Below are 22,522 nucleotides of genomic sequence, written 5' to 3' on the forward strand. Positions count from 1 at the left end.
GAGACACGGGGAGAGAGACGGGGAGAGAGACACATGGGGAGAGAGACACACGGGGAGAGAGACACACGGGGAGAGAGACACATGGGGAGAGAGACACATGGGGAGAGAGACACATGGGGAGAGAGACACATGGGGAGAGAGACACACGGGGAGTGAGAGACACATGGGGAGAGAGAGACACGGGGAGAGAGACACACGGGGAGAGAGACACACGGGGATAGAGAGACACACACAGAGACTTACACACTCACATGGAGCCATGAACACACATTGACTAACACACACACATCGACTAACACACATATGGACTGACACGCACACTTGGACTTACACACATGGACGTACACACACAGACATCTGGCGTTGCCCGGGCAAAAAAGACATAGACACACATCGACTTACACACACACACGGACCTAAATGCACAGACATGGACTCAAAGACACACACATCGACTCACACAGCAATCCCCGATGATGCCACAGCTAGACCAATTTTCTCTCTCTGGGGAACCTTAGCGAGGAGCAGTTTGAAAACAAAAGTCTTCCTAGTACTGGCAGGTGCATCAAGGAAACAGAAAAGACTCGATTTGTAGTCTCAATGTCTCCCAAGATTTTCGTTTAGGCTTCTATTTGTGCATCCATAAGCTTTGGTTAATTTTCCTAAGTAAATTTAAGAAGCTGTAAAGCATAACAGCATATTTAACGTAGGATCTCTTAAGCAAGGGGCATGCAGGTTGTCCCTGTGGGGGCGTTGGTAGTCCCGTAGACGTGAGGTCTTTTCCACCAATGGAGTGCAGTTTTGTCCTGAAGGAGGATGCGGGCCCAGTCTGAAGGTGACATCAGAAAAGTTGACGTCGAGGTTCATCTTCTTTGGTTCTTTCGGTAAAGTCACCGCCGTGTAGAGTGAGAATAAAATAATAAAATAACGCGATAAAATTCTCACGACGTTTCGGCCACAACGCAAGCGGCCGTCTTCAGGTGAAAGGTACAGAAACTGTCGGGACGACGTGGTGGTGACTTTACCGAAAGAACCAAAGAAGATGAATCCTTGCAGTCGCGAAAGCTTCAAGTCGAGGTTTGTCTTTTGCCATCGAGCTCCGTGGAGGATGTCCTCGCTCATTGCCCTCTTTGTATTTTGTGCCAGAGTCCCGCGGGTTTAGATCACAGACTGCCGGGGCAAGCGCTGTTAGCGCCTATCGAGGCCGGCAACGGCACACGCGAGGGGGTTGAATGGCCAACGCGACGCCCGGGCTGTTGATGTCTGCACACGGCACCGGTTACTCAGCCAAGGCCGAGTTTGGTCGCTCGATCTAGGGAAGAATTAGAACCGCCTTTAGATAATCGACGGCGATGTTGGCCAGGAGTGGGAACTAACCTTGGGTGGGCGTGTAGCACGGCGCGCTCACCGCCGCTCCACCGCTGCTCCCCCCAAGCACCAAGGCTTCGGGGATCTGTCGGGGCGGCCGCGGGCTCCTCGCTGTCGAGGTGGGGAGAGAAAAAACTCAACCAGAGGAGCCAGCACTGAGCAAGGTGCCTGCGTGCCCGTCTTTGTGTGCGAGCGTGACGTCTGTCTTTGTGTGCGTGACGTGTCTTTGTGTGCAAGCGTGACGTCTGTCTTTGTGTGCGTGACGTCTGTCTTTGTGTGCGAGCGTGACGTCTGTCTTTGTGTGCGTGACGTCTGTCTTTGTGTACGTGACGTCTGTCTTTGTGTGTGTGACGTCTGTCTTTGTGTGCGAGCGTGACTTCTGTCTTTGTGTGAGCATGACGTCTGTCTTTGTGTACGAGCGTGACGTCTGTCTTTGTGTGTGTGACGTCTGTCTTTGTGTGCGAGCGTGACGTCTGTCTTTGTGTGCGAGCGTGACGTCTGTCTTTGTGTGCGAGCGTGACGTCTGTCTTCTTTGGTTCTTTCGGTAAAGTCACCACCACGTAGAATGAGAATAAAATAATAAATTGATAAAACAAAATAACACAATAAAATTCTCACGAATTTTCGGCCACAACACAAGCGGGCCTTCATCAGGCGAAGGGACGAGACTGTCTGATGAAGGCCGCTTGTGTTGTGGCCGAAACGTCGTGAGAATTGTATTGTGTTATTTTATTTTATCAATTTGTTATTTTATTCTCATTCTACGTGGTGGTGACTTTACCGAAAGAACCAAAGAAAATGAATCCTTGCAGTCACGAAAGCTTCAAATCGAAATGTGACGTCTGTCTTTGTGCGCGTGGCCGTGGTGGGGGGGGGGGGGGGCGGGGGAGCCACGCCGATAGTATGAGAGGGAACTGGGGGGGCCGTCCGTTTGGAGCAGCGAGGTCTCCGTTGTGCCGCTGGAGTCTTCGCCACCGTCTCGGCGTCGCCGGCCAGGCGGTCTACCGGCTGCCCTGACCGGGAACCGTAGCGAGCAAGTGTGAACTGTTAAGGCCGTTTTAATAAACAGAGCGCCTCCTGCTCTTAGTGTCTCTCCGAGTCAGTTAGTACACCTGCATCGGGAAAGATAAGGCATCGTTTTCCTTTAGCCAGGCGAGGTTTGCGTGTCACGGTCGTGTATTGCAGCACAGTTATTTTGGATTTTGTGTTTGTTTTTGCTGTTGGCCAAGTGTAGATATTCGGCGGAAATCATGCACACCCAGAATGTGTGTGGCCTATAGATGGTCTAAAAAAAGTAGTCCACTCACACCGCAGGCTGAGTCTCCTGTCATTACCCCCCATGGTCACTAGTCCACTCACACTGCAGGCTGACTCTCCTGTCATTACCCCCCATGGCCACTAGTCCACTCACACTACAGGCTGATTCTCCTGTCATTACCTCCTGTGGCCACTAGTCCACTCACACTGCAGGCTGATTCTCCTGTCATTACCTCCCATGGTCACTAGTCCACTCACACTGCAGGCTGACTCTCCTGTCATTACCCCCCGTGGCTCTAGTCCACTCACACTGCAGGCTGACTCTCCTGTCATTACCTCCCATGGCCACTAGTCCACTCACACTGCAGGCTGACTCTCCTGTCATTAACCCCCGTGGCCACTAGTCCACTCACACTGCAGGCTGACTTTCCTGTACCTCCCATGGTCACTAGTCCACTCACTCACACTGCAGGCTGACTCTCCTGTCATTACCCCCCTGTGGCCACTAGTCCACTCACACTGCAGGCTGACTCTCCTGTCATTACCTCCCGTGGCCACTAGTCCACTCACACTGCAGGCTGACTCTCCTGTCATTACCTCCCGTGGCCACTAGTCCACTCACTGCAGGATGACTCTCCTGTCATTACCTCCCGTGGCCACTAGTCCATGCATGGGTGAATGAGTGGGTGTGTGACTGAGTGGGTGAGTGGGTAAATGAGTGGGTGGGTGAGTGAGTGGGTGTGTGACTGAGTGGGTGGGTAAATGAGTGGGTGGGTGGGTGGGAGAGTTGGTGGGTGAGTGGCTAAGTGGGTTGGTCAGTAGGTCCGAGCGTCTGCGTGAGTTACACGCCTGGACATGTGACCAAGTCCAGAGACATGGTCACAATGCCGCTGTCGAGTGTGGCGATTTTGTAACATGCAACCCAAACTGTGGAAGTGCGGAGTGGAACAACAACAACATCAGTTTAACACGTATTTATTCATAATGAGGATTTCTGGGTACGATCGCGTAAGTAAAAATGTGTCGCAAACCTCACACCACCCGACACGGCCAATCGGTAAAAAAAATTGTGACGTTGAAGAGTGAATTAATATTTAAAATTTGAGTGCGACGCATCGCTGGAAATTCCCAATCAACATCATAAACAACGCGATTATATTCTTTGGGTTTTTCGGTAAAGTCGCACAGAACAATAAAATCATAAAGTGAATACAAAAATAATTTAAAATATCACGACGTTTCGATCGCAACACAAGCGGTCGACATCAGGAAAAGGGTGGCAGGGGAGATCGAAACTTCGTGGGTTTTTTGTATTTTATTGTTCTATCTGCGTGACTTTACCCAAAGAATATGAATTCCTGCGGGCACGAAAGCTTTTAAATCAACAACATTATAAACACCATCAACAACATCAACACCATCAACACCATCAACATCATCATTATCAACAACACCATCAACAACATCAACACCATCAACATCATTATCAACAACACCATCAACATCATCAACACCATCAACAACATCATCATCAACAACATCATCAACAACATCAACATCATCAACATCTCTTCTAGATTTAAAGCTTTCGTGACTGCTAGGATCCATACTCTTTGGTTCTATTGGGTAAAGTCACGTAGGTGAAAAAATAACAAAAAATCACGACGTTTCGGCCACAACACAAGCGGCCTTCATCAGGTGAAGGGACGAGACTGTCTGGAGGACAGCGCTGGAGTGGAAGAAGCCACACTTAGATCACGACCTTTAAGCTGTGTGAGAAGAAAAAGACCACGCGCCTTGACAAAGGAATTAGCATATAATTTAGCATTGAAATGGCTCATTGAAATAGCTAAGTTAAAGTATACACATCCGCAGAGGTACCCCTTGACAAAGGAATTAGCGCTGGAGTGGAAGAAGCCACGCTTAGATCACGACCTTTAAGCTGTGTGAGAAGAAAAAGGCCAAGTGCCTTGACAAAGGAATTAGCATATAATTTAGCATTGAAATGGCTCATTGAAATAGCTAAGTTAAAGTATACACATCCGCAGAGGTACCCCTTGACCAAGGAATTAGCATCAAATTTAGCATTGAAATAGCTGAGTAATTAGCTTGTAACTGGTCACAGAAATAGCTATGTTAAAGTTAGAGCATATACATTCACCGAGGCACCTAGTACTCATCAAACAGGATAATTTAGCGAAACACAACCACGCTCAGACATCGGACCTGTGTGCGAGCAAACAAGGTGTTCTGACAAAGAAATTAGCATAAAAATTAGCATTTGATTGGCGGATTTTTGGAAAGAGGTGGTGTACATGCCGGTGGACTTGCAGTTTGGCGTGGGGGGGGGGGGGAAAGGGGGGATGGGGAGTTTACCTATTGATGGTGTGAAAAGGGGGAATTTATAAGAGCTGCGAAAGTTTGGGGTACCACTACTTGAAAAATATACTGTACCACTGAAATTAGTTTAATGTTTAGTTCGATTTAGAACATCTTTCCAATGGTTGCTTAATTTGAAACCATCCTCTCGGTTGAAAATGAATTCTTCTGCCGTAGCTGATCACTGTTACAACGCTGTGGGGGATCACGATATAATTTTCTCCGATACCAAGGTTCTTTGTAAACCCATGGGCTTTTGAGAGATTTGTTCATGAAGCAATTCAGATCTACAAACACAGACACAATTTAAACGGAGAGGATGGTTTCAAATTAAGGAACCATTGGAAAGATGTTCTAAATCGAACTAAACATTAAACTAATTTCAATGGTACAGTATATTTTTCAAGTAGTGGTACCCCAAACTTTCGCAGCTCTTATAAATTCCCCCTTTTCACACCATCAATAGGTAAACTCCCCCTCCCCCCTTTCCCCCCCCCGCCCCGCGCCAAACTGCAAGTCCACCGGCACGTACACCACCTCTTTCCTAAAATCCGCCAATCAAATGCTAATTTTTATGCTAATTTCTTTGTCAGAACACTTTGTTTGCTCGCACACAGGTCCGATGTCTGAGCGTGGTTGTGTTTCGCTAAATTCTCCTGTTTGATGAGTACTAGGTGCCTCGGTGAATGTATATGCTCTAACTTTAACATAGCTGTTTCTGTGACCAGTTACAAGCTAATCACTCAGCTATTTCAATGCTAAATTCTATGCTAATTCCTTGGTCAAGGGGTACCTCTGCGGATGTGTATACTTTAACTTAGCTATTTCAATGAGCCATTTCAATGCTAAATTATATGCTAATTCCTTTGTCAAGGCACTTGGCCTTTTTCTTCTCACACAGCTTAAAGGTCGTGATCTAAGCGTGGCTTCTTCCACTCCTGCGTTAATTCCTTTGTCAAGGGGTACCTCTGCGGATGTGTATACTTTCACTTAGCTATTTCAATGAGCCATTTCAATGCTAAATTATATGCTAATTCCTTTGTCAAGGCAATTTGTGTTTTTCTTCTCACACAGCTTAAAGGTCGTGATCTAAGCGTGGCTTCTTCCACTCCAGCGCTGTCCTCCAGACAGTCTCGTCCCTTCACCTTATGAAGGCCGCTTGTGTTCTGGCCGAAACGTCGTGATTTTTTGTTATTTTATTTTCAACTACGTGACTTTACCCAATAGAACCAAAGAGTATCAACAACATCATCATCAACAACAACATCATCAACAACATCAACATCATAAACAACATCATCAACAACATCATCAACAACATCAACAACATCAACAACAACATCATCATCAACTACCACTACTGCTACAACCACTACTACTCCTACTACTGCTGCTGCTGCCTCAGCTGCCTTAGCTGCCACTGCTGCCGCTGCCACAGCTGCCGCTACTGCCGCTGCTGCAGCTGCTGCTGCTGCTGCCGCAGCTGCCACAGCTGCCACTGCCACTGGCGCTGCCACTGGTGGTGCTGCTGCTGCCACTGCTGCTGGCGCTGCTGCTGCCGCTGCCGCTCCAGGCATCTCTGCGACAGGAAGTGCTCCCTGCCCCAGCCGCCATTCCTGAAGCTGTCGTGCAACTCGCGGTGAGCCCAGAGAGCGGCGAGCAGAACCTTGGCGGCAAACCGATCCTGGCTCAGCGCCGTCCTGAGGCAGCAGCAAGCACGGACACACGCCCGCCACAGACGCTCAACAAAGATACAAAGGTCCACCGTGTAGCCTTAACATACCGTAGGGGCGAGTGGTGCCGTTAGCGAGCGCCTGTGAAGGCCGGTAACGGCACGCGAGGGGGTGGGTGGCCAGAACCACGCCCGGCCGCCTTTGTCTCCCTAGTGGCGATGTTTGCTACACACAGCACCGGGTACTCATTTGAGGCTGAGTCGACCTAGGGGAGACTCAGAACCGGTTCAGATAATCATCACTGGTGTTGGCCATTGAGCGGGAATCGAACCCGGGTCGCCAGGTTCCTAGCGCGGCGTAGCGCTAACCGCTACACTACCGCTCCCACATACAAGTACACACTCACAGATACACACACAGACACACACACAGACACACACACAGACACAAAGACAAAGATCCCCCATATAGCCTTAACAGACTGTAGGGGCAAGTGCTGTTTGCGAGCACCTATGAAGGCCAGACACACACACACACAGACACACACACATACACACACAGATACACACAGACACACACACACACAGATACACACACACACACACAGACACACACACAGATACATACAGATACACATAGACACATACACACAGACACAAACACAGATACACACAGACACACACACAGATACACACACGCAGATACACACACACACACACAAAGCCAAAGATCCCCAGCTGTGTAGCCTCAGCGGAATGTAGGGGTAAGTGCTGTTAGTAGCGAGCAGTAGCGCCTATGACAGCCGGCGCTGTGACATACCACGTGGTGGGTGGTCAGCACCACGCCTGGTGAGTGGTGGTGAGTGTGGGTGGTGAGCGTGGTGAGAGTGATGAGAGTGGTGAGTGTGGGTGGTGAGAGTGATGAGAGTGGTGAGTGTGGTGAGAGTGGTGAGCGTGGTGAGTGAGAGTGGTGAGTGTGTGTGGTGAGTGTGGGTGGTGAAAGTGGTGAGAGTGGTGGTGAGTGTGGGTGGTGAGAGTGGTGAGCGTGGTGAGCGTGGTGAGCGTGGTGAGAGTGGTGAGAGTGGTGAGGGTGGTGAGCGTGGTGAGAGTGGTGAGTGTGGTGAGAGTGATGAGAGTGGTGAGAGTGGTGAGTGTGGTGAGGGTGGTGAGCGTGGTGAGAGTGGTGAGCGTGGTGAGCGTGATGAGTGAGTGAGTGGTGAGTGAGTGGTGAGTGAGAGTGGTGAGTGAGTGGTGAGTGTGAGTGGTGAGTGAGAGTGGTGAGTGGTGAGTGAGAGAGTGGTGAGTGAGTGAGAGTGGTGAGTGAGTGGTGAGTGTGAGTGGTGAGTGATGGTGGTGAGTGTGAGTGGTGAGTGAGAGAGTGGTGAGTGTGAGTGAGTGTGTGTGGTGAGTGTGAGTGGTGAGTGGTGAGTGAGTGGTGAGTGAGTGTGGTGAGTGGTGAGTGAGTGTGGTGAGTGTGAGTGTGAGTGGTGAGTGTGTACTTCCCCCCCACCCACCGGCTGGTGTGGATGTCCACGACTCGCCCCACGCCACCGCTGGCCTGCAGGCGCTGAGCGTTGGCGGCGCTGCCGCACACCAGCGCAGTGAGCGCCCAGAGCACCGCCGACACCCTGTCCTCACCCAGCCGGGAGGCCTCACCACCACCCTCACCACCCTCACCACCCTCACCACCCTCACCACCCTCAGCACCCTCACCACCACCCTCACCACCACCCTCCTCACCACCCTCGCCACCCTCACCACCCTCACCCTCACCACCCTCACCACCCTCACCACCCTCACCACCACCCTCCTCACCACACTCACCCTCACCACCCTCACCACCCTCACCCTCACCATCACCACCACCATCACCACCCTCCACACCACCCTCACCACCCTCACCACCCTCGCCAACAACCGGCAGCATCAGGGTGAGGATCCTCACGCCGTTGTACAGCCCTGGGGAGTGCGGGGAGACGGTGGTGAGCGGCCTCCATCACCACCCCCATCACCACCTGAATCATCATCGTCATGACCTCCATCACCACCCCCATCACCACCTGAATCATCACCTCCATCACCACCTCCATCACCACTCCCATCACCACCTGAATCATCATCATCACCTCCATCACCACCATCATCACCTCCATCCACATCTCCATCATCACCTCCCTCCCATCACCTCTATCACCACCCCCATCACCACCTCCCTCCCATCACCTCTATCACCACCCCCATCGCCACCTCCCTCCCCCCCATCACCTCTATCACCACCCCCATCACCACCTCCCTCCACCCCCCATTACCACCTCCCCCGCGTCCCACCGATGAGTCTCTGGCTGTTGGGGTCATTCCGAGCGAGGACTCGCACAGCGTTGACCGAGGTGAACGCCAGCAGCCGTCGATGGCTCCGCAGCTGCTTCAGGAGGCAGGGCAGCCCCCCGCTGTGAGCGACAACCACGCCTGCCAACGCCGACCACTGCTCGCGACGACGCACGGCAACAAGACAGCACCACGCAGACGGCGCGTCACACGGTGAGCGTTGCTAGGGAGCGTTGCTAGGGAGCGTTGCTAGGGAGTGTTGGTAGGGAGCGTTGGTAGGGAGCGTTAGTAGCGAGTGTTGCTAGGGAGCGTTGTTAGGGAGCGTTGGTAGGGAGCGTTAGTAGCGAGCGTTGCTAGGGAGCGTTGGTAGCGAGCGTTGCTAGCGAGTGTTGGTAGGGAGCGTTGCTAGGGAGCGTTGTTAGTGAGCATTGCTAGCGAGCGTTGCTAGCGAGCGTTGCGAGCGAGCGTTGCTAGCGAGCGTTGGCAGGGAGCGTTGCTAGGGAGCGTTAGTAGCGAGCATTGCTAGGGAGCGTTAGTAGCGAGCGTTGCTAGGGAGCGTTAGTAGCGAGCGTTGCTAGCGAGCGTTGGTAGCGAGCGTTGGTAGGGAGAGTTAGTAGCGAGTGTTGCTAGGGAGCGTTGTTAGGGAGCGTTGGTAGGGAGCGTTGTTAGGGAGCGTTGGTAGCGAGCGTTGCTAGCGAGCGTTGGTAGGGAGCGTTGCTAGGGAGCGTTGTTAGCGAGCGTTGCTATGGAGCGTTGCTAGCGAGCGTTGCTAGCGAGCGTTGGCAGGGAGCGTTGCTAGGGAGCGTTAGTAGTGAGCGTTGCTAGGGAGCGTTAGTAGCGAGCGTTGTTAGGGAGCGTTAGTAGCGAGCGTTGCTAGGGAGCGTTAGTAGCGAGCGTTGCTAGCGAGCGTTGGTAGCGAGCGTTGGTAGGGAGCGTTGGTAGCGAGCGTTGGTAGGGAGCGTTGGTAGCGAGCGTTGGTAGGGAGCGTTGGTAGGGAGCGTCGATAGCGAGCGTTGGTAGGGAGCGTTGGTAGGGAGCGTCGATAGCGAGCGTTAGTAGCGAGTGTTGCTAGGGAGCGTTGGTATCGAATGTTACTAGGGAGCGTTGTTAGGGAGCGTTAGTAGCGAGCGTTGGTAGCGAGCGTTGCTAGGGAGCTTTAGTAGCGAGTGTTGCTAGGGAGCGTTGTTAGCGAACGGGGGCAGGAGGAGCGACGCTCACAACAACGAGCGGAGCGCCGGGGTGGCTAAAACGCGGCGAGTTGGCGCAGTAGGGGGCACGGGTGGTGGTGCAACGGCCGGCGGTCATCTCCTCAGTCGGTTGACCCCACGGCACCTGGCGGGTCCGCACCGCGACCTCCTGCCGGCCCTAGACGTGCACACGGCCTGGCGCGGGTGTTGGTTTTATGGTGCAGTGAGCCCCCACCTCGGTGTCTCTGCTGGCCAGGGTGTAGATGATGCTGGTTGCCGATTCCAGGACGACCGGGTTGTGTGACTGCTGCAGCAGGGACACGTAGCAGCTGACCGCGTCGGGTTGGTACAGCAGCTCACAGCCTGCACAACGCCCGTACATCATAAACTACTACACACCACACTACCATACACTACACTACTATACACAATACTATACACTACTACACTACTATACAGTACTATACACTACACTACTATACACTGCAGAATACACTACACTACTATACACTACACTATACACTACTATACACTACACTATACACCACACTACCATACACTACACTACTATACACTGCAGACTACACTACACTCTATACCATACACAACACATTATATTACACTATAAACTACACTACAGACTACACTAAACTACTATACTACACTATACACTACACCACCCTACCATACACTACACTGATAATACGTTTTTCCCCTTTTTCTGGCAACAAAACAGCTGTGTTAAGATGTTAAAACACCAAACTGAAACCTTTTACAAGGAATCTGTACCAGTACACTACACTATACACAACACTATACACTACACTATACACTGCTATACACTATAAACTACACTATACACTACTATACACTACACTATACAAGACACTATACACTACACTATACACTACACTATATACTACTATACACTACACTACTATATACTACACTATACACTACACTACTATACACTACACTACTATACACTATACACTACTATACACTATACACTACACTAGTAGACACTACACTACACACTACTACACTACACTATACACTACACTATACACTACATTATACACTACACTACACACTAGTGCTGTACTAGTGACGAATTGGCCACGTTCTGTTTACGTGACAACCCTTACTAGGTGGCTGTGTCGGGTGGTGGTGGGTTTTAACGACTCAACATTTATATATTTACGTGATCTAACCCAAAAAAACTCTATTATGTACACTATACACGACTATACACTAACTATACATTACACTACACACGACACGAATATACACTACACTGTACACTACACTGTACACTACACTATACACTACACAGAGAGAAGTAGGCGCGCAGTTTCAGGACTCACTGTGAGGAGGAGGAGGGAGGGGTATGAGGAGGGGGGTGAGGGGGAGAAGAGTGAGAAGGAGGGGGTGAAGGAGGGGGAGGAGGAGGTCGAGGAGGGGGAGGAGGGGGGGAGGAGGATGAGCAGGAGGTGGAGGAGGAGGCGAGGATGAGAAGGAGGAAGGGAAGGAGGCTGCTGCTGTATCTGTGAGTGCTGCGACTCAGGACTGACCGCGGGGAGGAGGGAGGGGGAAGGGAGGGGGGAGGGAGGGGGAGAGGGGGTGAGTGAGGGTGTGAGTGAGGGTGTGAGTGAGGGTGTGAGTGAGTGAGTGTGTGTGAGTGAGGGTGTGAGTGAGGGTGTGAGTGAGGGTGTGAGTGAGTGAGTGAGGGTGTGAGTGAGGGTGTGAGTGAGGGTGTGAGTGAGTGTGTGAGTGAGGGTGTGAGTGAGGGTGTGAGTGAGGGTGTGAGTGAGGGTGTGAGAGGGGTGTGAGTGAGTGAGGGAGTGAGTGAGTGAGTGAGGGAGTGAGTGAGGGAGTGAGGGAGTGAGTGAGGGAGTGAGTGAGAGGGGAGTGAGTAAGGGAGTGAGTGAGGGTGTGAGTGAGAGGGGAGTGAGTGAGGGAGTGAGAGGGGAGTGAGTGAGGGTGTGAGAGGGGAGTGAGGGTGTGAGTGAGGGTGTGAGTGAGGGGGGGTGACAGTGGCCACCTGTTTTACGGGTCGTGATGTGCACGCTCAGCTGGTGCATGATGCAGACTGCATCCTCCACCGCCTGCGGACACAGACAGACCACGGCAGATGAAGGCAAAGATCCCCCGTGTAGCCCGTGGCAGACCGTAGGGGACAGTGCTGTTAGTTGCTCATGAGGGGGTGGATGGCCAGCGCCGCGGACATTACACACACACACATACACGCAGACATACACACACACATACATACACACACGCACACATACACACACACATACATACACACACATACATACACACACGCATACATACACACCTACACACACGTGGACATACACACACGCATACATACACACGCGCACACATACATACATACATACACACATACACACACGTACACATACACACATACACACGCGCACACACACATACACACATGCACACACAAGCACCTTGGTGTGGGGGTCACCTGAGTCTCGGTGTTGTGCCCTTTGAGTGCCGAGCGGATGAAGTGCAGCACGCAGTCCACCAGCCCCTCGCACTGCCGCACGCTCAGCCACATGTTCGAGCTCAACTCCCTGGAACGTCACGAACGTCACGTCAACCACGACGTCACCGCCGTGACGTCAACCCTGACGTCACCGCCGTGACGTCAACCCTGACGTCAACCCTGACGTCACCACCGTGACGTCAACCCTGACGTCACCGCCGTCACGTCAACCCTGACGTCACCGATGTCACATCAACCACGACGTCACCGCCGTGATATCAACCACGACGTCACCGCCGTGACGTCAACCACGACGTCACGGACGTCACAACAACCACGACGTCACCGCCGTGACGTCAACCCTGACGTCACTGACGTCACATCAACCACGACGTCACCGACGTCACATCAACCACGACGTCACCGCCGTGACGTCGTGGTTGACGTCACCGCCGTGACGTTAACCACGACGTCACAACAACCATGACGTCACCGCTGTGACGTTGTGGTTGACGTCACCGCCGTGACGTCAACCAGGACGTCACCGACGTCACATCAACCACGACGTCACCGACGTCACATCAACCACGACGTCACCGCCGTGACGTCTGCCTCGGCGCGCCTTACCGCAGGCACTTCAGGGTGTTGCAGAATGCCGCGGAGGGCGAGGAAGGCGAGCAGGGCAAGGCGGGCGAGGTGAGCGAGGTGAGCGAGGTGGATGAGGTGGGCAAGGAGGGTGAGGTGAGCGAGGTGAGCGAGGTGGATGAGGTGGGCGAGGTGGATGAGGTGGGCGAGGAGGGTGAGGTGGGCGAGGAGGGTGAGGTGAGCGAGGTGGGTGAGGTGGGCGAGGTGAGCGAGGTGGGTGAGGTGAGCAAGGTGGATGAGGTGAGCGAGGTGGATGAGGTGAACGAGGTGGATGAGGTGAGCGAGGTGGATGAGGTGAACGAGGTGGGTGAGGTGGGCGAAGTGGATGAGGTGAACGAGGTGGATGAGGTGAGCGAGGTGGATGAGGTGAGCGAGGTGGATGAGGTGAGCGAGGTGGATGAGGTGAACGAGGTGGGTGAGGTGGGCGAGGCTCCCCGGTTGCTGATCCAGCCGCTCTCCGGCACCATCACGAGCTCCACCAGTGCCGGCAGGCAGCACACCAGTGCCACCCTCAGAGACTCGTGGTACGTCAGGTTGCACAGCGTGCCTGGGGCATCATCATCACTGGATCATCATCATCACCATATTATCATCATCATCATCATTACCAGATCATCATCATCACCAGATCATCATCATCACCAGTTCATCATCACATCATCATCACCAGATCATCATCATCATCACCAGATTATCATCACCGGATCATCATCATCATCACCAGATCATTATCATCATCACCAGATCATCATCATCACATCATCATCACCAGATCATCATCATCACCAGATCATCATCATCATCGTCATCACATCATCATCATCACCAGATCATCATCATCATCACCAGATCATCACCACCACCAGCAGGTCACCACGAAGGCTGGTGCGTTGTTACCGGTGATCCTCTCCAGGGCGTGAGGGTTTCGAGTGCGTCCCAGCAGGCTGGCGAGGGCGGCGACGCCGCCCCTGTTGCAAAGCGCCAACGCACCAACACGGCTGGAGCTGAGGGCTTGCAACGCCTCGCACACGAACACACACACCTGTGGGGGCACGCGGAGGTGAGGAGATGCACACACAAGACACACACACATACACACAGACACACACACACACACCTGTGGGGGCACGCGGAGGTGAGGAGATACACACACAAGACACACACAGACACAACAATAACAACCGCCATTCGCCACTAAGTGGCGGTGACGTCACCACGACGCTTGTGCCAGGCTATGTGCACCCTGAGGCCACGTGAAGTGTCGAACGCCCGCTGGCAGGAGGTCACGGGGCAGACCCAGGTGCCACGGGTCGACTGACTGAGATGACTGGCTGATGCACCACCTGTGCCCCCTACTGTGCCAACCTGCTGTGCTTTCGCCACCCGGCGCTCCGCTCGTTGTTGTGAGCGTTGCTCCTCCGCCCTCCGTTGTTGTTGGAGGGCGACTACCTCCAACTGCCCAGTAGCATCCTTCACGAGCCTCCTCCACAGAGGCCGATCTTGACACCGCTGGTACCAGTCATCGGCAAGTCCACTCAGCTCCACGTTCCTCCTGTACCATATCACTCCATCTCTTCTCTAGCCCGTGCAGCGCCCGCTTAGCCCCCTCAATCCGGCCGAACAAAAGCTGTTTCGGCATGCGGTGGCTGGGCATGCGGGCTACATGACCCAGCCATCGCAGCCTTGCCCGCCGGAGAAGCTCACCGATGGGACCTTGCCCAGATCTTTCAAGGATTTGTGAGCTCCTCACACAATCCAGTCTGGTTCAACCCGGTATGGATCGTAGGCAGGCCAGCCTAAATGTTTCTAACCGGCGAAGATGTTCCATTAGCGGGGTCCACGTTTCGCAAGCGTAGAGAAGGGAGGGAATGACCGTGGCCGAGAAGACCTGACGCTTAGTGCAGAGCGACAGACCAGGTAGCTTCCACACAGCGTTACGCAACCGATGAAAGGATATTGCCGCTCGACTGATTCGGAGTGAGACCTCTGCTGTTAAACTGGAGCCAGTCATAAGCACACTGCCCAGGTATGGGAAACACTCCACTTTCTCCACAACTGCCCCATCACCGATTGGGAGTTGTGGGGGTGGAGTGTCCGATGGTACAAAATACCCAGGCAGGTGCTTAGTTTTGGTGGGGCTGATGGTAAGGCCCCACCTCTTAGTGGCATGCTCCAGTCTCAGCAGCAGCGTCTCCAACTCCTCCTCTGACTGAGCAGCTATTACCAAATCATCAGCATACATAACGTGTTTGAGCAATAGGGAGCCATCCCTTGACCGCACCCGGGCATCAATCAGCCTCCCATTATATCTGTACCATATGGAGATTCCCCCGGTAGAGCTATTGAAGGCTTCACGAACTACGTGGTCAAAATAGATGTTAAATAATGTGGGAGCCAGAGGACATCCCTGTCGCACCCCAAGGTGTACAGGGAATGGCTCTGACTCCCGGCCACGTAGTTTTACCCGGGCCCGCTCACCATCATGAAGGTCCTTAATGATCGTGAGCAGAGGGTCAGGTACTCCAAAAGCACGAAGAACGACCCAGAGCCCAGGCCTACTGATGGTATCATAGGCCTTGACCAGGTCAATAAAGCAGAGATGTCGGTCTTGTTGGAATTCCCTACACCTCTGCTGTAGCAGACGGACAGAAAATATGGCATCTGTGCAGGACCGCCCTTTCCTGAAACCACATTGGGGCTCCGCCTCTCCTCAGCGTGCCTGGCAAGGCGATGCTGAATAATCCTTGCCAGGACCTTTCCTGGCACACTGAGTGAGATGCCCCTGTAGTTGTTACAGTCTGTGCGGTCCCCCTTCTTAAAAAGGGGGACCACCAGGGCATCCTTCCAATCCTGCAGAACCCGTCCAGTGGTCCAGACTGTTGTTATGATGTCATATAGGGCAGTCTGTGCACAAACGCCACCCTCCCTCAGCATTTCGCTTAGGAGATCATCTCTGCCCGCTGCCTTTCCTGGTCTCAGACTCCGGATCGCCTTCAGTACTTCCTCAGCAGACGTCACCTCAGCCAGCCACTCACAGGGGGTGACTTCTTCCAATATTTGAGGCACCGCAGCCTCAGCAGGGTCATCCTCACTTTGTGCCACGATGTTTTCCTGGCTGAGGGATTTTCCCTCCCCCAGGACCTCACAGAAATGCTCAGCAAATCTGCAAACCTGTTCCTGGGGGTCGGAGATTGGATCACCGTTTTTTCCCCTAATGATGGTAATAGGTGTGGCGCTGCAGGTTACTTTTTTGATGGAGTTAAATAGAGATTTGTGATCACGGGCCACTGAGGCAGACTTCATCTCCTCAGCAACCCGCGACCACCACCCATCCTTGCAGCGCCTCACGGCTCTCCGAACCTCCGAGCGAAGGCTGCGGTAAGCCTCCTCATTCTCTGACGTGGGATTCTGTAGCCGATGACAGTGGGCCTGTCGCTTTTTCTCAACCATCCTGAACACATCCTCTGTCAGCCAGGGTCTCTGAGGAGGTCTGGACCGCGTACCTAAAGCAGCCATTGCAGCTGCATGAGTCACAGTCCTAAACCTCGCCCATTTACCCTCGACATCAGGAGGAGTCGGGGACGATGCCAATCCCAGCCGCAAGCGATGATGAAATTCTCGCTTGCAACTTTCATCAGATAACTGAGACCAGGCCACTTTAGGTCGGAATGGGGTCCTGGGTGCACACCCACCACCGGAGTGGAAGAATGGCAGGCGCATCTTACAGATGACTAGTCGATGGTCAGAGGGCAGATCAGCTCCACGGTAGGTCCTGGTGTCAAGAACATGGGCTCGCATTCGCTGGTCCGTCACTATGTAGTCCAGCAGATGTTCTTGCTTGGACCCGGCATGCATCCATGATGTTGTGTGGATGCGCCAATTCCGGAACAGCGTGTTGGTAATTACAAGCCCATGGGCTGCACAAAAATCTAGCAGCCTCTTACCGTTGTTATTGAGCTGATCTGGCCCATGCCCTCCAATCACTCCAGACCAGGTGCCAGTATCATGACCAACTCGGGCATTGAAGTCACCCAACATGATGACTCTATCCCGAGGGGCCACTTTAGCCAGCACCTGTGACAGGAGGTCATAGAAGGCATCTGACTCATCGGCTTTGCCTGCATCCCTCCACGGATGTTCATCTTCGGTGGGGGCATAAGTAACCACGACCATTATTCCTCGCCTCCGGTTGATGGGAAGGCGAGCCCAAAGTAGCCTGGGGCTTACAGCTTCCCACACCTCACCGCCACGCTCCCATGCCCCCTTCATTCTTTTGTTCAAAAGAAGACCCACACTCTGTTGTTTGGCAGTCTGCTGCCCCGAGTAGAGGACTGTCCACCCCTCATGGTGGCAGGAGCCAGAGCCGGTCCACCGGACCTCCTGAATGCCGCATAGATCCAGGCGGTACCGGTCCAGCTCCCGACAGAGGAGTGGCAGCCTCTCCTCTGCAGTGAGCGTTCGAACATTCCACGTGGCCACCCGTAGTGGCTTTTCGTTGTTTCTGGAGTAGCCCCGAGGGTAGGTATTCAATCTCCTGGCTCCGCCAATTGGGGTTTGGCCAGGAGACGTCATAGACGCCTGGCCCCCCGGGGCCTCCGGCACAAGCTTATTAGTTACATATTTCAGTTTAACTCGTGGTTTCGTGGTAATTAATTGAAGGTGAAGGGGTTACCAGCCCCTCGCGCCCGTCCAGAGCCCCCGTTTAGCCCCTGTGGTGGACACATATGCCATGAGGGGAGGAGCCAATCAAAATTGGATCTTCCCCCACAGCACTGTCCACGACAGAGTTGCCCGTCCGGCACCGCGAGGAGGTCGGGGGTTGTTTTGCCGGACTACACACACACAGACACACACACACAGACACACACACACAGACACACACAAGACACACACACACGAACACACACACCTGTGGGGGCACGGGCAGGTGAGGAGATGCACACACACACAGACACACGCACACACACAAGACACACACACACATACAGACACACACACATACACACACACACACACCTGTGGGGGCACGCGGAGGTGAGGAGATGCACACACACACATACACACACACAAGACACACACACACACAAGACACACACACACACATACAGACACACAAGACACACACATACACACACACACAAGACACACACACACACACCTGTGAGGGCACGCGGAGGTGAGGAGATGCACACACACATACACACAAGACACACACATACACACACACGAACACACACCTGTGGGGGCACGCGGAGGTGAGGAGATGCACACACAGACAAGACAAAGATCCCCCGTGTAGCCTTAACAGACTGTAGGGGCAAGTGCTGTTAGCGAGCAGCACCTATGAAGGCCGGAACGGTACACGAGGGGGTGGGTGGCCAGCACTACGCCCGACCGCCTTTGTCTCCCTAGTGGCGATGTTTACACACCACACCAGGTACTCATTTGAGGCTGAGTCGACCTAGGGGAGGCCCGGGACCGGTTCAGATAATCGTCACCGGTGTTGACCGTGAGCGGGAATCGAACCCGGGTCGCCAGGTTCATAGCGCGGTGTAGCGCTAACCGCTACACTACCGCTCCCCACACACACAGACACACGCACACAGACAGACAAAGATACAAAGACAAAGATCCCCCGTATAGCCTGAACAGACTGTAGGGGCAAGTGCTGTTAGCGAGCACAGACAGACACACACACACACAGACATACAAACAGACACACACACACAGACACACACAGACACACACACAGACAGACACACACAGACTCCCACTGCCCCACACGTGGTCTCACCTGGTCGTCGACCTCACGGGCAGCGAGCAGCGTCAGGAGTTGGCGCAGCGACCCGGCCGCCCTCACCACCGCCAGCACCAACTCACTGGGTTGCTCGCCAACGCCAACGCCACCGCCAACGCCACCGCCACCGCCAACGCCCTCCCCCACGGAGCGGCGCCCTCTCGCTGCCTGCTGCAACACCCTGGTGGCGGCGGTGGTGGTGTTGGTGGTGGTGGTGTTGGTGGTGGTGTTGTTGGTGGTTTTGATGGTTTTGGCGGTGGTGTTGTTGGCGGTGTTGGAGGTGGTGTTGTTGGCGGTGTTGGAGGTGGTGGTGTTAGTGGTGTTGTTATTGGTGTTTTTGGTGGTGTTGGAGGTGGTGTTGTTGGTGTTTTTGGTGGTGTTGGAGGTGGTGTTGTTGGCGGTGTTGGAGGTGGTGGTTTTGGCGGTGTTGTTGGTGTTGGAGGAATTGTTGGTGGTGTTAGTGGTGTTGTTGTTGGTGTTTTTGGTGGTGTTGGAGGTGGTGGTGTTGGTGAAGAGGCGTCTAAAGGTTCCCAGGAAGCAGCTCCACCAGCGGTGCGGGGAGCCAGCAGCAGCAGCAGCAGCGGCGGCAGGGCGCGGGGTCGTGAGGGCCGTGGTGGAGGTGACCATGATGGTGGTGGAGGTGACCATGGTGGTGGTGGTGGTGGCTGTGTCCCTCAGTCTGCGGGGGGGGGGAGGGAGAGTGGGGGAGAGGTGAGCGTGTGGGTGGGTGTGAGGGCAGATACTGTACACGGACAGATACTGTACACGGACAGATACTGTGCACTGACAGATACTGTACACGGACAGATACTGTACACTGACAGATACTGTACACGGACAGATACTGTACACTGACAGATACTGTACACAGCCACATACTGTACACAGAGATACTGTACACAGAGAGATACTGTAAACAGACCGATACTGTACACAGACACTGTACACAGAGAGTGTACAAGAAGAGACAGACTGCGTGTAGAGACAGACTGCGTGTAGAGACAGACTGCGTGTAGAGACAGACTGCGTGTAGAGACAGACTGCGTGTAGAGACAGACTGTGTGTAGAGACAGACTGTGTGTAGAGACAGACTGTGTGTAGAGACAGACTGTGTGTAGAGACAGACTGTGTGTAGAGACAGACTGTGTGTAGAGACAGACTGTGTGTAGAGACAGACTGCGTGTAGAGACAGACTGCGTGTAGAGACAGACTGCGTGTAGAGACAGACTGCGTGTAGAGACAGACTGTGTGTAGAGACAGACTGTGTGTAGAGACAGACTGTGTGTAGAGACAGACTGTGTGTAGAGACAGACTATGTAGAGACAGACTGTGTATAGAGACAGACTGTGTGTAGAGACAGACTGTGTGTAGAGACAGACTGTATGTAGAGACAGACTGTATGTAGAGACAGACTGTGTGTAGAGACAGACTGTATGTAGAGACAGACTGTCTCTACATACAGACTGTGTGTAGAGACAGACTGTATGTAGAGACAGACTGTGTGTACATGCAGACTGTGTGTAGAGACAGACTGTGTGTACACACACAGACTGTATCTACACACACACAGAGTACACCACGTCAGGAACAGAGAGAGAGGGTTCGTGAGAGAGAGCTTGGCGCCTTCCCCTCGGTGAGAGAGGCGAGGGTGAGGAGGAGGTGGTGAGGAGGTGGTGAGAAGGTGGTGAGGAGGTGGTGAGGAGGTGGTGAGTAACAGAGAGGGAAGGGCGCACACCGTGAGTGAGTGAGAGAGAGCTTGGCGCCTTCCCCTCAGAGAGAGGTGGTGAGAGTGAGGAGGTGGTGAGGAGGTGAGAGTGAGGAGGAGGTGGTGAGGAGGTGAGAGTGAGGAGGTGAGGAGGTGGTGAGAGTGAGGAGGTGGTGAGAGTGAGGAGGAGGTGAGGAGGTGGTGAGAGTGAGGTGAGGAGGAGGTAGTGAGAGTGAGGAGGTGGTGAGGAGGTGGTGAGAGTGAGGAGGAGGAGGTGGTGAGGTGGTGAGTAACAGAGAGAGGGAAGGGCGCACACCGTGAGTGTGGTGAGAGAGAGAGCTTGGCGCCTTCCCCTCAGAGAGAGGAGGTGAGAGTGAGGAGGTGGTGAGAGTGAGGAGGTGAGGAGGAGGTGATGAGAGTGAGGAGGAGGTGGTGAGAGTGAGGAGGTGGTGAGGAGGTGGTGAGAGTGAGGAGGTGGTGAGTGAGGAGGAGGTGGTGAGAGTGAGGAGGAGGTGGTGAGGAGGAGGCGGCTGCTGCTACCTCAGCCACGAAAGTTTTAAAGTAAACATTTACCTGAGACCCGTGAAGACAATGGCGGTCGCGCTTGCTGGCGCCAAACAGGAATGAGGCGGTTCGAAGCCACTAGCCCCGCCTCCAGGGGAGGGGCCACGGCGGCGGGGGGAGTGGCTTAGTACGGCGGGAGTGGCTTAGAGCGGGGGAGTGGCTTATAGCGGGTGGGGGCGTGGCTTAGGACGGCGGGAGTGGCTTAGAGCGGGGGGGAGTGGCTTAGGACGGCAGGAGTGGCTTAGAGCGGGGGGAGTAGCTTAGAGCGGGGGGAGTAGCTTAGAGCGTGGGGGAGTGGCTTAGAGTGGGGGGAGTGGCTTAGAGCGTGGGGGAGTGGCTTAGAGCAGGGGGGAGTGGCTTAGAGCGGGGGGGAGTGGCTTAGAGTGGGGGGGGCGTGGCTTAGGACGGCAGGAGTGGCTTAGAGCGGGGGGAGTAGTGGCTTAGAGCGTGGGGGAGTGGCTTAGAGTGGGTGGAGTGGCTTATAGCGGGTGAGGGAGTGGCTTAGAGCAGGGGGAGTGCTGTTTGCACAGTCACACCAAAATAAACTGAAACTGAACCAGCACGCGCATAGTAATTGATACTCGCTTCGTATAAAAAATTGCGAATCGATTCTTCCACCATTTCAACAAAGGGGGCGGTGGAATCGATGATCGATGCTATGAATCGACGATCAATTATGTTGTCGTGTGGGGGAGTGGTGGGTGTAGTGGTTAGCGCTGCGCTTTGCTACGAAATTGGCGACCCGGGTTCGATTCCCGCTCACGGTCAAACACCGTCAGTGACGATTATCTGAACCGGTCCTGGGCCTCCCCTAGGTCGACTCAGACTCAAATGGGTAGCTGGTGTAGCGGTGTGTAGTAGTCAACATCGCTAGCACTGGGGAGACAAAAGCGGCCGGGCGTGGTGCTGGCCACCCACCCCCACGTGTGCCGTACCGGCCTTCATAGGCGCTGCTACTCGCTAACAGCACTTGCCCCTACAGTCTGTTAAGGCTACACGGGGGACCTTTGTCTTTGTGAGTGAGCAAGAGAAAAAAATTCCAAAAAATTTCTTGCTGTGGTTCTCACACCTGACGATGATTGCTGCTTGTGTTGCAGTCGAAACGTCG

General features: G+C 53.7%; 1 protein-coding gene across 1 annotated transcript; it reads right to left on the reverse strand.

The window, feature by feature from the left end:
- Positions 1-8,472: 8,472 nt before the first annotated feature.
- On the reverse strand, positions 8,473-22,511 carry LOC142921678 (uncharacterized). Its single transcript, XM_076062983.1, has 10 exons — positions 21,424-22,511; positions 19,143-19,824; positions 14,246-14,390; positions 13,331-13,895; positions 12,683-12,791; positions 12,233-12,296; positions 10,424-10,551; positions 9,005-9,158; positions 8,525-8,635; positions 8,473-8,483 (listed from the first exon to the last, which is right to left on the reverse strand). The coding sequence occupies exons 2-10, from the start codon at positions 19,791-19,793 to the stop codon at positions 8,473-8,475; spliced, it is 1,938 nt and encodes a 645-aa protein (XP_075919098.1). The 5' UTR covers positions 19,794-19,824; positions 21,424-22,511.
- Positions 22,512-22,522: the final 11 nt, after the last annotated feature.

This window comes from Petromyzon marinus, unplaced genomic scaffold (assembly GCF_048934315.1).
Source record: "Petromyzon marinus isolate PM22_M1 ecotype Great Lakes invasive population unplaced genomic scaffold, UKy_Petmar_22M1.pri1.0 PM_G_Scaffold_83, whole genome shotgun sequence".
Lineage (NCBI taxonomy): Eukaryota > Metazoa > Chordata > Hyperoartia > Petromyzontiformes > Petromyzontidae > Petromyzon > Petromyzon marinus.

Coding starts and splice junctions, on each gene's coding strand:
- LOC142921678 (XM_076062983.1), bottom strand. CDS start 19,793: ATGGTCACCTCCACCACCATCATGGTCACCTCCACCACGGCCCTCACG. Junction 14,391..19,142: donor CCCGTGAGGTCGACGACCAG/GTGAGACCACGT, acceptor GTGCCCCCACAG/GTGTGTGTGTTCGTGTGCGA. Junction 13,896..14,245: donor CGCCCTGGAGAGGATCACCG/GTAACAACGCAC, acceptor ATGATGCCCCAG/GCACGCTGTGCAACCTGACG.